Source organism: Egretta garzetta, unplaced genomic scaffold (genome assembly GCF_000687185.1).
Source record: "Egretta garzetta isolate BGI_Z169 unplaced genomic scaffold, ASM68718v1 scaffold64, whole genome shotgun sequence".
NCBI classification, from domain to species: Eukaryota; Metazoa; Chordata; class Aves; order Pelecaniformes; family Ardeidae; genus Egretta; species Egretta garzetta.
The window spans coordinates 1268096-1283602 of record NW_009259596.1 but is presented as its reverse complement, the minus strand read 5'-3'; the positions used below and the strand labels follow the sequence as shown (position 1 = coordinate 1283602).

At 38.8% G+C, this 15507-nt stretch overlaps 1 protein-coding gene across 1 annotated transcript in view; it reads right to left on the bottom strand.

The window, feature by feature from the left end:
- Nucleotides 1-15507, bottom strand: part of CPED1 (cadherin like and PC-esterase domain containing 1) — a 152154-nt gene that overhangs the window by 17304 nt on the left and 119343 nt on the right. Inside the window, 3 exon segments of the mRNA XM_009638151.2 lie at nucleotides 823-885; nucleotides 887-972; nucleotides 7844-7961. Coding sequence (XP_009636446.1) covers nucleotides 823-885; nucleotides 887-972; nucleotides 7844-7961 — 267 coding nt within the window.

Sequence of the window (15507 nt, the reverse complement as noted above, 5' to 3'; positions counted from 1 at the left end):
GAAACCCACAGCTCTATAATAACAGAGAAAATCACAGGCAGAAATAAAGCCACATGGCAATCAAGAACTTTGTGCAGGACAAGAAATGACCAGAAAAGAAAGAGGAAATGTTAATTGAAAGACTATTATTTTCATATTCTTTCTATATAGAAAGGCTCTTGGATTTTATCAAAATGCCACTTTTAGTTACTATTTTCTTACCTAGACAATGCACTATAAAAATCTTTATAACAATTAATTACTTACTTTCTGGATACTTGTATCCTCAGTAAGGTACCTGAGCCTCAGACCAGAGCTCTCTCTCAACAGTTTTACAGTCATAGCATGCTTATTAAGGAGACCTTGCATTTCCAAGCAATCACCTTAGAAGCTTCACTACAAGAAAAGAATGTGCAAGAAGACTTGGTAAGATTAGTGTGCACAAGCAATGCCATGCATTAGGCATGCAGCAGAAGAAACACAACTTGCATGTCAAGTGAGAGAAAAACTGTGACAACAATGCAAATCCATCCTCCATTTACTGTCCTTATATACTCACTGCAGGTCTAACCGGAAGCCACGTACACCATAGGTCTTGAAGCTCCACTGGTGTGACCTAAGCTCCTATGCGAAATGGCAGCAGACAACTGTGTCTGCATATGAGGCTAAATTATGGATAATGGTTGGGTTTTGCCTCTGTGGATGTTCCACGTGAATCTTTTTCCAGTTATAATAAAAAGGGATTTTTCTCACACATCAATCATAAATTTTTTTTTTAAAGCTTCAGGATGCTAAATATCCAGGTAAATAAAACCAAATTAAAATATAAAATCTGTAACATACCCTTCTGCCCTCCACGCAGCGCTGGAGCTGGGGCTTGGCTAGCACAGCGTATCCGCCCGCCCGGGGCGGTGCCGTGGGGCTGCCACGTTATTTCTCTCCAGTCACAGGTCCTGTTGTCAGAGCAGCTGAGGCAAGGGACAATCCACTGCCCTGGAAAATGGTAATGGGATGTCAGCATCTCCTCTGTATTTTTGTGAGCAGTCTTATTATAGAGCGAGCAAGATATTTTTGAGTATTTTCTCATGGAAACTCTCCTAAATGAAATGCTCCCCAACCCTTTGAAGAGACTATTTCCTTCCCCCTTTTCATTTAGCAAGGATGGGAATTTTCCTTTTCCATGAAAGAGCTGCAAATGCTCCAGTTTGACAGTCGTGTGTGGGTTCATTTCTCAGTTCATGTTGCCTTTCTTGTAGCAGCTTGTCTGTTCTCCATAGAAGGTTTATGAGAAAGGGAAAGGGGATGAGGAGGCTGAATAGGAAGAGAAAATATTCACGCTGAGCAGTGTCTAAAGGCAAGATACATTCTCATCTACCACTAAACATCTAAAATTTGGGTGAGATTTTGAGAGCCCCTTGATAGAAAAATGAGTCTAAGATTATACAGATAATGTACAGATAACGAGAGAGGATGACTTACCCTTGGACATACTAATTTCTTAAATTTGTGAGAGTTCACAGAACCATCCCAGACTACACATACACATTTCAGTAGGTGAAAGTAAGGTGAGATGAATAACCTATGTGATTTATTAGCGCCTGATCCCTATCTTCAAAAATGATTTTACAGATTAGGAGCGTAAAGTGGGATTACGACAGTTCAGTGAGTTTTAGGCATCTCTTACCTAAGGTTGGACGGTTTTGTTATTTTGGTTCTCTAGAGCTATTGATTTCCAAAATCCTACTGGAAGTCAGGGGTATTTCATTTCTGAGGGAAGACAGAAAACTTTCGAGTTGCCTTTATGTTCAGATCAACACAAGAAACACTTTCCTCACCCGTACAAGTGCACTGTCCTGGCAACATCTCCCAGTGACTATGTAGCTCTGCCAGCAAAACCTGCTTTTGCCTCTAATTAAAGTCATTACACAAGGAAAAGCACAGAGGCCCCCAGGTCCTTGTGTCAACGCCATCAGGCCTTGCTAGACCAACCAGGTTTCTCATTGCAGCCCAGCGAACAGCTCCAGAAGCAAATGCTTGCAGAGTAGACCTGGATTTAGAGATTGTGACCCTCGGTGCTACCAGACAGCAGCTCAGCAGGCAGCCGGGCGTGCTTCGCTGTGCCTGATGGATTGCTGCGACACAAGAAGCCACAACAAAAATCCCCAAGGCTGCTGCCTATCAACATTTATCAGGCCGGGGACTGAGTGGGAGGCTGAGTGAAGCAGCCCTGCTGAATCCCAGCGGCCCTGGGAAAGACAGCTGCTACCTGAGGAGCAAGGGAATTCCCAGGGAGGCAGCCAAAGTCCTGAGCGAGTATGTTTTGGTAAGTAGCAGGGTGAGTTGTCTTAGCAGATAAAAGAGTCCTTCTAAATAAAACCATCCAGAATTGTCTGTATGGCAGCCCGCACTGGTACACCTAAGGGTGGGACATACGCCGCAGTGCTACGGCCGTGCAGCTCCAGCTGCTGTGCAGCCTGCGCAGCTGCTGTTGCTTCTGCCCTGTGCAGAGCACACTCGCCCCACCCTCAGCTGCACTTGCAGATGGTGTGGAGCAAATGAAGGCAGACTGGAACTAAAAACAAGCCTGGACACTGACTTTACCATGCTGTGGATCAGTGAGCGTAGCTCAGCTCTCCAGGTTCCCATGGGTGCCTCCTGAAGGCTGCCACTGGGCAAGCAGCCCAATTCAGCATGGCATAAGGAGAGGAAGGAGGGATGCTCAGGTCCATGGTGATGGGCTACAAGTGGGGAGATGGAGCTGCCCAGTGCTCCTTGCCCAGAGGAGTTCCAAACTTGCATTACCCGTGTCCTAATCAGCCAGCTGTTTGTCCATAAGGATAACATTCATAGAATCATAGAATCATTTGGTTGGAAAAGACCTTTAAGATCATCAAGTCCAACCGTATCTGTCCACTACTAAACCATGTCCCTAAGCACCACATTGCCCATCTTTTAAATACCTCCAGGGATGGGGACTTGACCACTTCCCTGGGCACCCTGTTCCAATGCCTGATAACCCTTTCAGTTAAGAAATTTTTCCTAATGTCCAAACTTTGGTCTCTGGGTGAGATTCTATGTAGACATTCTATCTAGAAGTTAAAGTGAATCTTTATCTAAAGGTACAAAGTGGACAACCGGGTTCTGGAGCAGGGAGTGCTCTTCCAGCCTTCATCTGGGAAAACGAGGGATGAATTTAGGTTATTTCTTGCAGCCTCCAGTGCTGACCATTGTGAATCCCTTCCTCATGCTGGCCCACGCTCGGCTTTGAGGTCCCTCACTCTAGGCTGTGGCCTCCTGGCCACCTCTGGGGCCAGGCATGGCCCCGCACTCCAAGATTTCTATCACCACTTGTGGATCTTGCCCTTAGCTCCTGCCATGGTCCCTCCACATCCCATTTGCAATCCGTGGCTAAAGAGTCATCCCCAGCTTTGTAGCAGAAGAGACTGAAAAGCGCAAGGTCTCAGATCACGCAGCAATAGGAGCTATGTGAACACCTTTTATTGCTTTGTGCCTTTTGAGTAGCAGAGCAGGGACGGAATGGTTGGCTGATTTGAGGTCTGGATTCAGACCACTGCTGTAGAGCTCTTCATAAATGATCTGAAATTTGATTTGGGTAGCGGTTTATATTTTAAAAAAATATATGAAAATTGGGCAGTTTTTTCCTGACATTGAAATTTTTCTTTCAAACCAAATATGTGAAAGTTCTGGCAATGTCTACAGCATCTGGAATCCTTCATTTTATGGTATTTTTTTCTTAACACCCCATACATTTATGAGCTGATCTGGTTTTAGGTAATAAACTAGAAAAGTAGAACTATATAAAATGAATATTGAGGAGCTGAAACATCTGAACAATACAAGTTTAAGCTTTGGCAACTGAAAGTGAGAAGTACCTTTTGAAAAGCTTCTTTCAAATGGTGCGTTTGATTTATATTCAATAGCTCTCTAGGTGTATTAAGAAAAAAATACATCCATTTTTGGCATACGCTAAAGGTTAGTGGCAAATGTAAAAAAAAGAGAGAACAAGGGTATGTGGAGATAAACTCATGTTCATAGGAAGCACTGACATTTAATGGTAATATAATAGTTGCAGTTTTTTTATCTATATAATTTTTAAATGGTGCATGTAAAGTTAGGCATTTTTAATCTGATTTTTATTAACTTTTCCTATTGTAACTTCACAAAAGTTAGTCAATGCCTTCCTAACCTTCAAAAATAAGACTTTGTTAAAAGGTAAAATGAAACTCATATATAAAAGAGGAAGATAATTAATAATGAAAAATTGCAAACAATCAATATTAGTTTGGAAATTAAGCTTATTTTTTATTGCAATTATAAGGGCTGTTTTCCCTTTTTATGTAAAATAACAGCACACAATGTAGCTTTCAGCACCATTTCAACCAGCTCTACCAAGTGAAGGAGAGTTTACCTACAATTCACTGAGAGCAAGAAAGAGAGATTTACTATTAGTTTAAATTTATCCCCAAATGAAAAACTGGTAAAAAAAAAGTTTTATGAAAGCATGTAAGTAAGAGGTTACCACAGGAAGAATGAAAGTAAACTGGATTTTTGGCTCATTAAAGCAGTGTATCAGTTGCAAACATAAGTCTTCTGCTTAAGATACAAGGTTATATATTGCCAGTGCTCCTATAAACTCTTTTCCTGAAATGGTATGAAAAGAAATATACTTTTAAAAAAATTCATTAGGACTGCTTACATTGTATTAAAAAAATTTTAGCCTAAAGTTAAAAAGTTCTAACCAATAGTGGCTGTACACTTAATTTGATAGTTTTGTTTCTTCTGGACAGGGCTTTTAGCCTCTTTTGTTTTTATTCAACCTTTCCCATTGCCATAGCCACAAATACACATATTTTGCTTTCAACATCAAAATCAAAGTTTTCTAAAGTGTCAAAAAATTATACATATAAAAAGAAAAAAAAAGCTAAACTGACAACTCCAAATTTAAATATTTAACCTAAACTGATGCTAAAGATATTTTGTTGATTTCTGACTAGTTTACTTTTACATTTGATGTCTATTTGGCATCCTAAGACTTTTAAAATATGTTTTCTCTGTGAATAGGATATAGAATTTTTTTTTTTTTTTGGTTTTAGCTGCATTTATGAACAGCAAAAGTAAAATTATTTTTAAAAAAATGTGATTTCAGTGCTACAGAATAAATGGCTTTAGGCCTGCAAACTTATATCCAAACTGAAATTTACTCTTTGTAATCAAAGGAGACACTCACAGGATCATAGAATCATAGAATGTTTTGGGTTGGAAGGGACCCCTAGAGGTCATCTAGTCCAACCCCTCACTGGGTTGAATATCAGTTTATGCCTCTGCTGGACCTAAATCCAGATAGCTGTTGGCTGCAAAGGGAGAGCTTGTACAGAATTCCTTTAAACCGGATACAACTGGGGAAAATGTGGAAAGCTGGATACAACTGAAACACGTCTGTCATAGCAGTGAGGCCAAACAAAGTCACAGCAGCAAGGCAGAACACTGGAAGTGAAGCTGTGGTCTCTAACCCACAGATTTTGTAATTGTCTGCATACCAAATTTCCACAGCCCGATTTACCTTGCAGGAATTCAGCACAGCTTGGGGTTCTCATGCTCTTTATCAATTATCTCTCTCTCTCTGAGGAGCCAAACACCCGGTTAGTGCTTGCTGACTTCTGTATTATTGAAGGTGCAGCAATACTGAAGAGAGAGGTAAATTTCCTATGATAGCCTGGTTCAAACCCCATTGAATCAAAGGGGATTTTCTGAAGGAAAAAGGATTTTTGTTGCTATAAGAATCATAATTTTATTCCATGATCCAAACAAGATGAAAAGAGAGAAACTTCCCTTGTTGAATATTACAATTTGTATTTATGGATTAAAAAAAAAAAAAAGAGAAAGAAAGAAATGGAGCAAATTAAGTGCATCTGTGGTAAGATGCTGAGCTTCCTCCAGCGAATAGTGCCATGGTGACTAGGGACAGGAGGTGGTCAGTTCTGCCTTTGGTTAGACCCTGAACCTGTCTCTGCACCAAAGGACTGGAAAAGAAGCATGAAATCCTGGTTGTACTGAACTGCAAAGCAGACTTCTACGTTTTACCATTAATTTCAGAGGAAATAAGGTTTTGTCTCTCTGCCTCTGCCTATGTCTGCACAAACACAAGCTTTTGCCAGCATATGTCCCTTTTCTGAGACAGTACCTCAGTATCCCTATAGACTTAAGCTGTTCCCTGGCATAAGAACAACGGAGGATGCCAACTTGCTTCTGCAGAATTTTTGAGTTCTATTCTGAGAGGAAACAGGACATTGCTTGGCTTCTCTGAAAATTTAACTTATTTAAGTAAAAGAAATGTTGCTGCTTTAGCTGGGAATTTGCAATTGCTCCCATGCATATTAGGAAGATGCCCACTGCCAGGATTGGGATGTCATTTGGTTGTTACAAATGTGGACTTATTTTCCACAAAAAGTCATGCTTTCCAGTTCCAGTTGGAAGTTGTGATATACATTAAAATTATACAGCCACTTGTTGCCAGGTACTGCAAACGCCAGTTCTAGGCTCATTAGACACCTCCTGGCAATTTTCACTTTATAAGCAGAAATTATTCTTCCCTGTTTAACATACTTTTCCTTCAAGACTACATCTCCTGAAGTTTGTTTCCATTTTAGTTGTGTATATTATTCACAGTAAGGCTGTAATGATATTTTATACTCAGCTTCACTTAACTAGATGCAGCATTCAAAAGAAAGAAGCATGCTATACATCAGGAGAAAAAGATTGTCTGCCTCAGAAGGACTCTTCTGTGGTTATGGGCTTTCTAGTCAGGAACTTTATGTCCTGATATAGAAGCATAAGGATGGGTTGTGCTTCTTCATGATTCGCAGCCTGCTGTGTGATTAAAATAGGCTGCTAGGTACAACAGTATCTCCTTTATGCCTTCCCTTCATATAACACAAAATTAATATATGCCCCTCTTTCACATGAAGTGATGCATTCAGGCAGCTTCCACATTCCTTTTGCTTTGTACTGATTATTCCATGAGTTTGTGCAAATTTACTGCTGTGAGAAGCTGCTCCTATCCGTGGCGAGATAAAAAATACAGTCGTGCTAGTAGACCTTACAGGAGCGTTGGGTTATTTTTCATTTGTCTAATAAAGAATTGAACAAAATTATTTATTGTCTAATCCAGCAATGACTTAAGCTAAGAATAAGACTGCATACCTGAGTAGTCCTATGAATTGCTCAGATTTGTTAAAGTACCCTTGCATAAATCTTCATGTGTCTGGGACTTACACATGAATACCTGTCTGGCAATCTCTTGTAATTTGCGTTCTCACTAAACCGAAGAGACGTCTTGCTTGTATTGGTTGTTGTATAACGTTTCATTTGTCCATCTTGTTTTTTAAGGTATCAATACATGTAAACCCACATATTTTGCTGTTTGAAACTGTAAATTGTTTTTGTGTTTCTGATATAGAAGTGGAAATATAGAATTCAAATGGATCAAAATGCTGTGTTCTTTTCTGAAAGCTAATTTCTATTTTTAGTAGATAATCCCTGCCATTTAGAATAAAGCATTTTTATTTTAAATAGTTTTGATGGAAATATTTCAATGCATTTTAAAGGCTACATGACAATAACAAAAGCAGTGGTGGATCACTGGTTAGAAACTTATTAAACAAAAAATTGTCACATAAACTAATTAACCTGCTTTTAAAAATCTGTAATGATTAAAAATTATTACTTAAATTTATTGTGCATAGGTTAGTGCATGTCATTAGAAAAGAGGAAGAATTTTTTTTCTAGTTTTACTTTGATGAGGTACGTGAGTTAATTTTCAGAAGGAAGAGGATTAAGTACAAACCTTTGGTGTCTCCAGCTTCACAGGTCTTAAACACCGTCTGTGAAATTGCTGAGAGGTATTCATGAGACAGAGGCTGCAAGCCACAGGACTCCTCTGGTCGAATTCGAGAGCCACAGTCCTGAATTAAAATGAAATCCATGAAAATGACAGCACTGCACCCATCCATATGACTTTGAAATCCTCTGCAAGGGCTTTTAAAGATGTGAAAAGATTTTTTGAGTTGGTTCTGCAATTCATTCATCCATTGCTCTTCAGTACATATATTTTGTATGGAATTTGAAACCCTTTTTCCATTCAGACAATGGTTTAGTAATAAATTATCTGAATCCACAGTAAATGTACAAGATACTACATTTTCTAAAGATATAAGAAAGTTTATTAAGGCTAACATACATAACATTCATGTAATGTCATGTTGTCTCTACTTATTGTACAGTTTCTACCTATTTGCCCTTAGCAATTTTGTATGCGTATCTGCAGTCATATGGAATATATTTCTGTGACGAAATGCCCCAAATTAGCTTCAGGAGATACAGGTGCATAAAGAAAGAAAAAATCAGGAAAAGTGAAAGAAAAAATAACAATTTCAAGGGGAAAATATTTGAGCTAGTAAAGGAGTTACAAAAACTTATTAGGGGCACTGAAGGAAAGGATTTAATATAAATATAGTCTTTTGACTGGATCTTCATGTGAGATGTATTCCATAGTAAACCTCAGACACTACCATAAGGCTAACATAAATATTTACCTTTAAAGATATTCACTTTTTAATTAATTTTCTCCATAGAAAAGAATCTGACATTTTTTCATGTTCTAGTTAAAGAAGAGTTCACTAAGACCCACAATTAACACAGAAATATTTTATCTATATTTGTGCTCGGATACAGAAATATGCGCTCGTTATTAAATCAACAGAATAGTAGAGAACTAGACCCTGCTAATGCAATGGCATACTCTGAAAACACACTTCATAAACAGCTGAGTTTCTCACTGTTTGATCATTTCTGATACATTTTATAGGCATTAGCCTAGGTGCAAATTAATTAATGCCAGATGCCTAAAAAATTAGCGGTAAGAACCTCCCTCAACTGTAAAAAGGGTTTAGAACACTTCAGAGGCATATATCTACATTAGTTCAGATGAATCTCTCTTCAAATTATTTTGTAAAAATACTGCATTGCCCAAGCTGGTGCTATTGCCAGTTGTTTCATGAGAAGATAGGAGCATTCTGGGGTCTGCGGTAGCTTAAGAAATAGTGTCTACTGTCTCATATTTTATCGTCTCACCCACATTTCTGTATTGTGACAAGCTCACCAGAACATAGTGAGGGTTTTTTTTTTTCACCAAAACCGAGAAGCTATAAAACCAGGACTTAAAATAGAGAAAAAAAGATCATTTTATGACAAAGGAGAAAATGTTACGAAAATTTAACCATGGCAATCATCACTTACTGTGCTTTTATTTTTAAATACTGTATGAAAAGTGCAGTTGTGGCCCTTTCTGACTAAACTGAGTATTAGTCGTGGTAACTTTCCATAATTCAAAATTTGCCATTTTAAAGAACTACATATGCTTAGTACCACTAATTAGTTACAAAAACCCAACACAAATCCAAACAGACTTTTACTGGAGTATGTTTATTTCAAGAAGGAGCATTCTTAAAACCAAAAATAATAATAAAATGCAATTTCTCTAAAGAGGAAAAAATATTTCATTGGCCATTTCTTCAGTGAAGTAGGCTGATTTCTATTTTTATTTTCTGAATGATATTAAAATTAATTTGGTAACATTTGTCTAATACCATTCGCTGTTTCCATGAAATTATGCTACATCTAGGATGCTATACCTAAAGTGGACCAATGAACAAATTAAAATTATGTCCTAATACTGCCAGGGTGAAATGTGACAGTTAGTAGGATTTGTGTCACTGATATAGGTGGAGACATGAATCCATCCTGGAATTTAGTAAATACCAGTGGGTCTTGATTATGCAATCAAACCCCAAAGTGAAATAGTTGTCTCACAATTATTCTGATCTTATTAAATTCCATGAAGGGGGAGAATCTGTCACCTGACTTCAAAGGGTTAAGGACATTTTGTGCACAAAAAGTCAGAGAAATGGTAGATCTGTGTGGCTGGTTCTGTAAAGTTGTCCCGTTCTACACTTGACACTCTATAACTAGGGAAAACTGTTAAGACAAAATGAATGGCATGGTATCTTCTAGTGTTAAACTGTGATCTTGTCTTGGAGCCTCTGGGTCTGGACACACGGTACAGCTATTTGACAGTACTACTTCAACTAACATTAACATCAGAAAGCTCCTACCTTGCAGTAAAACAATTTGCACAGGACTTCACAAGAGAGCCCGAAATTCCTGAACGTGCTGTCATTGCTCTCGACATAGTGCCATAAAATAACTTAACAGGGATTTTCTTGTTCATACTTCTGCCCAGGTTATGTGTTTAAACAAACAAAAATGGATTTTAATTGCATTCCTTGGACAATATCATTAGCAACTATTTCATGTGGCTGGTTTATTACTAATCACAATCAATGCGCAGGTCAAACTATGTCACCAATTCCCTTTGACTTCATTGTGTTTTCAAAGTATGCAAACCATCAATTTTAAAGGACGCTGCTTGTGTTTAATATGTAATTCACATCTAAAAATATAGAGTTGTGATATATTGTGAATCACTGAATGAGCCTCATTTGTTTCATCTGTACTTTTGTGGGAGACCAATCTTTTTTCATCGCTGACATATTTAATATAAAGTGCAAAATGAATCTGCGGCAGCCGCAGATTTACCACAGCTCCACCAATGCATGGCACATTAAGGACTTTTCCAGCCGTCTGCAGATTTTTTTTAGGTTTTCTTCAGGTGCTGCAGTGACATGACATCCCCTGTGCCTTGCCCAAAGATGAAACATCTGGTGATCCTAAGTATGTTTACAAAAGATCACTCAAGGCAAAGACGAGAGCCAGACATGTAAACTTAAATGATAGCTCTTTCTCTGTGTCTGTTCTCCCTGCAAACCTTCATTTTTAGAAGGCAGACATAAAAAGGCCCTTCAAATGTCTGGACTAGAATCAAAAGAAAAAATTCCCCAGTGTTATGTACTTCAGTGCACAGTTAGAAGCGACTCTTTATAAGACAGGTTTGGCATTTTACTAGTAAACTTTCTTTTATCTTTACAGAAGATTTTCTGGACCCTAGCAAAGAAGAGGAATAAAGCTTTCCTGTGCACATCTAGATAGCTTTCAGTCAACAGCAGTTGGTAGATACTCAGACAGTGAACGGTTCTGGAGTCCATCTGCTGTGTGAAAAAAGAATTGTTCCTGCCCAGAACACACTACAGTGAACTTGCTTCTTCATCAAGGGAATAAGTTTTAGCCTTTATGAAGCAATCACACAGATTTTTGAGCCTGCTACTCTAGAGTTGTCTCAAATTATTAATTTGGATCTATTAATGCATATGTTATTTATTTATAGTCTAGGTGCCTGACTTAGCTCAGCTTTCAATAACCAGACTGTATTTTGTCTCTATTACATATGCACATGCATATATATACATAGTTTACACACAGGTTTACACAAATATTAACAAACCCTACCAGTTTTAAAATCATATAGATGTGTGTGGTTGAGAGAGAGAGAACCAAAGCATTATAAAGATGATCCACAGTCATGCAGCTAATATCATGGAATTAATGTCATATAGATAATACCATTGGAGTTGTAATTATGCTCTAGGTTACGAGATCTAACTTAACTACGAATGGATTTTTACTTGCTGTTGTACCTTTTTACCACCTCTGCCCAACCGAAAGAATGATTACCCTGAAACGGCAATAATTGCCTACAGATTAGCCCCATAAATTTCCACCAAACTGGAAGCAGCTAAAAGGAGAGAAGGTAAGAAGCCCACGACTTTCCTGGGAAAATTCACATTGAATAGGGACAAACTGTCCCTCAGTGTTCATTCAAATGGTCAGTGCTCCAGCAGTGACAGAGCACCAGACAACAAAACTAAAGTTACTTTTAGCATCTACAGCTATTGCTACCTGTCAGCTCAAAAAGGCATTTTAAAACAGAAAGGTAGGATTTTTACAACTTTTCTGGAATAACCCAACTCTGTCCATTCAGAGCTGTTGCTGACACTATCGTTTGCAGTGGAAGTAGACTGATGTTAATGAATTGAATGCTTTGGAAACTTCCACCCAGGATGCCTGTATCTAGGCTCCACACTCAGCTTTCTCAGTAAACGTCCTTCTTGCATTTGTATGAAAACCCCTATGATCAACAGGAAAGGTGGGTTCAACACTTAGAAAACCAGCTCATTTCTGCTTAGGTACTCATGTCTGAAATTGCACCCAGCCCAAGCCACTGAAGGCTCCCCCTACCAGACTAATAAAGGATCAGCATATCAGCATGTTTTAAACTCAATAACAACAGAAAGATATCTAAGATCATGGGAATTTATTTTAGCATTGCATACAACCAACATGTAGCCAAAATCCTGCATCTTTTTAACATCCAGAGCCTACACGTGTCTGGGAACTAGAGGATGAGATAAATCTAATTCTTGGCAAAGAAGGGAGAAGACCTCTCCACCCATTGAGCTCTGACCCTGCAGTCCTTTGGGCAGCGTTGCCCATCAGCCTGGCAGGGCACCCAGCCACCTCCCCAAAGGCACCGCAGCCCTGCCTTATCGTAGGATGCTGCCGGGGCTGCCTTATTTCTTTTGTCTGTTTGCATTTTAGACGTGACAGAACAAAGCTTCCCGTGAAAGAGGTAATTTTGAACGCTTTTCTGTTGGCCTTTGTAGGCTTGCTGACTTAACTTTATTTGATCTGGTTCTATTTAAGCTGGCATGAGTTTCTCATGAAATCCTTTCATGTCTCTTTAGTCCATCTTTTTCTACTATTTTTCACATAACTAAAACTGGATGAAAAGTGATTAAAAATGATGCTATGGAAGGAATTCTAATAAAATTAGTCAAAGAGTGAGCTCATGAAATAGTGAAATTGTATCTTATTGCTAGGGAATTAATTGTGAGCAGATGGATTAGTTCCACTCTATCAACTTTATTAATATGGCAGTAATAAATGAAGGAACAGTTGGCATATTGACTTCTATTCAACTGTCTCCCTCCGTCCGGCTGCATTATTCAGTGACAGATGAACCTCCAAAGATTCAGAGGCTCAGCCTGGTTCAGTTCAACACCCAAATTAACTGGATTGAACCAAAACTCCTGGGTGTACAAAACAGGTCTAGAAAGCTTGCCCAAAGAGAGAGGCAGTCTCCCAAGAAATTTCAGTTTGCTACTGCTTTTGGCTGGGAAACAATGGCTATTATTATTCTTCAAGTACTGTCTAAGGTATAGATGAAGACATTGCCTACATGAAAAGACACACAAATCCATTAAACAGAGAATACAGGATTAACGGGTTGAACTGACAGAGTAATGTGTCTGTGTGCTGCAGCTATGTTTTAAAGGAAAGAAACTGCCACCACTGTGTTTTGTAAGGAACCTGATGTGTTCCATCTGCAAAAAAGGGATAATATTTCCCCAATGACCCCAAAGGCACTGTCATAAAAAAAAAACACATTAAAAGACTATGAGATGCTCAGTTCCCCAGGGATCTGGTAGGGGCCATAAAAACACTTTAGAAAAGGAGTCTGGGCACTCACAGGGTTGGAACATGCAGCGCACAGACATCAGTAGGAGACTGGGAATGATATGAAAAGCTGAGATTCTGGCCATATTGTCAAGGCATGGTGGAGACATCGGTGAACAGTTTGAAACACGGACAAAGTGCAGCCATCAGTCTAAATTGCTTTCAAGTTCTTACTAGAGCTATTCATGTTGTTGCTATAATTATTTTTATTTTGTCTTAAGAATACAAGAATACCATGAATTGCAGGTTTTTTCTCTCTCAATCACAAACTTCTGCACACAAAAGTGAAACACGGACAATGTCACATCACAGAATCACAGAATCACAGAATCACACAGAATCGCAAGGGTTGGAAGGGACCTTGGGAGATCACCTGGTCAACCCCCCCTGCTAAAGCAAGTTCTCTTACAGCATGTTACACAGGACTTCGTCCAGGCGGGCTTTGAATATCTCCAGAGAAGGAGACTCCACAGCCCCCTGGGCAGCCTGTTCCAGTGCTCTGTCTCCCTCCAAGTAAAGAAGTTCTTCCTCATATTCAACTGAAACCTCTTACATTTCAGTTTGTGCCCATTTCCCCTGGTCCTGTCACTGGGCACCACTGAGAAGAGTCTGGCTCCGTCCTCGTGACACCGACCGTTAAGATATTTGTATGTGTTGATGAGGTCCCCTCTCTCAGCCTTTCCTCATAGGGGAGATGCTCCAGTCCCTTTATCATCCTTGTTGCTCTCCTCTGAACTGTCTCTAGGAATTCCTCATCTTTCTTGAACTGGGGAGCCCAGAACTGGACACAGTACTCCACATGCTTGAACCAGTGATGGGAGAATGCCATATCTACACAATATCTTTACTATCTGCTAAAGAGCTTTTGAAAATCCCTGTAGGTGCCTCTCTACAAAGACAACTGTCTCAAAGCACATGCAGATTATATGGACAAATAAATTTAATCTTGACACTAGAGCAGATGCAAAGTGGCTTCTTCTGCACTGAGAATTCTAACCTCACAGAAAGCTAAGAAACTGTTCTGAGAAATAAGCACTACTTAAAAAGAGAAAATACTGCAAGTTTCATACCACTATTTTAATATCTTTTATGTATGTGGAGAATAGAAAAGAATCCTTTCAACCTATGAAGGATTTTGATTGAATTCCATTTTACATGACATTTAATACTGCACGCAATGTCAGTTAGACTCTCTACCTGCCTTCCTGCTCCCAAATAGTCAATAGTCAATAGTTCTGCATTTGTGAACCATAGAACAAAAATATTGATGAGGGCTAAAAAACATCTAGCAGAGACTTGTGAATTATGATTCTGAACAGCTCAGAGATGCAGCAGAAACAGTTGAAGAAAGACAACTGAATGTGAAATCCTACTCCATTAAGAATAAAACATTGTAAACACAAGTTTTGGAAAATACTTCAAACTGTACCTAAAGATAATTGCAGCTTTTTTCTTCAATATTTGAAGCTAACATGTGCATGGACTTTTCAATGGATTTCTTAGCAAACATATTTTCCTAATGCAACTAATTACATTTTTCCCAAGCAAGAACAGTGACGATTTCCAGCTTGCACACTTTATAAACTAGAAACACAAAGCAAGAAAAAAAGGAATGAGAAGAATTTAGTGTTTCTTCCTCCCTCAAAATGAAGATAAAACAGGAACAAGAAATAGCAGATAAAGAGAAGCATTTTGCTATTTTAGGTTCTGGTGGGATTTTAGTTTAAAAAGTGAGTTGGTAATGTTGACCTGGAGACTTTAAGAGCTGCATCAGTTTTGGATTCCCACTTAGTCCTCCTTTTTCTCCCCATCTTTTCCGAGTGCAAGCTCTCAATGTGAATTGACTTGAATTTTGCCAAGTTTACTATCTGAAAAAGGGGAATAGCTCGAGATAACCATGTGCTTTGACAGTGCAAGAAGTAAATATTTTATGTGATAACCAAAGGAATTATAAGGTATTTATGGTTCTCTCTCAATAAA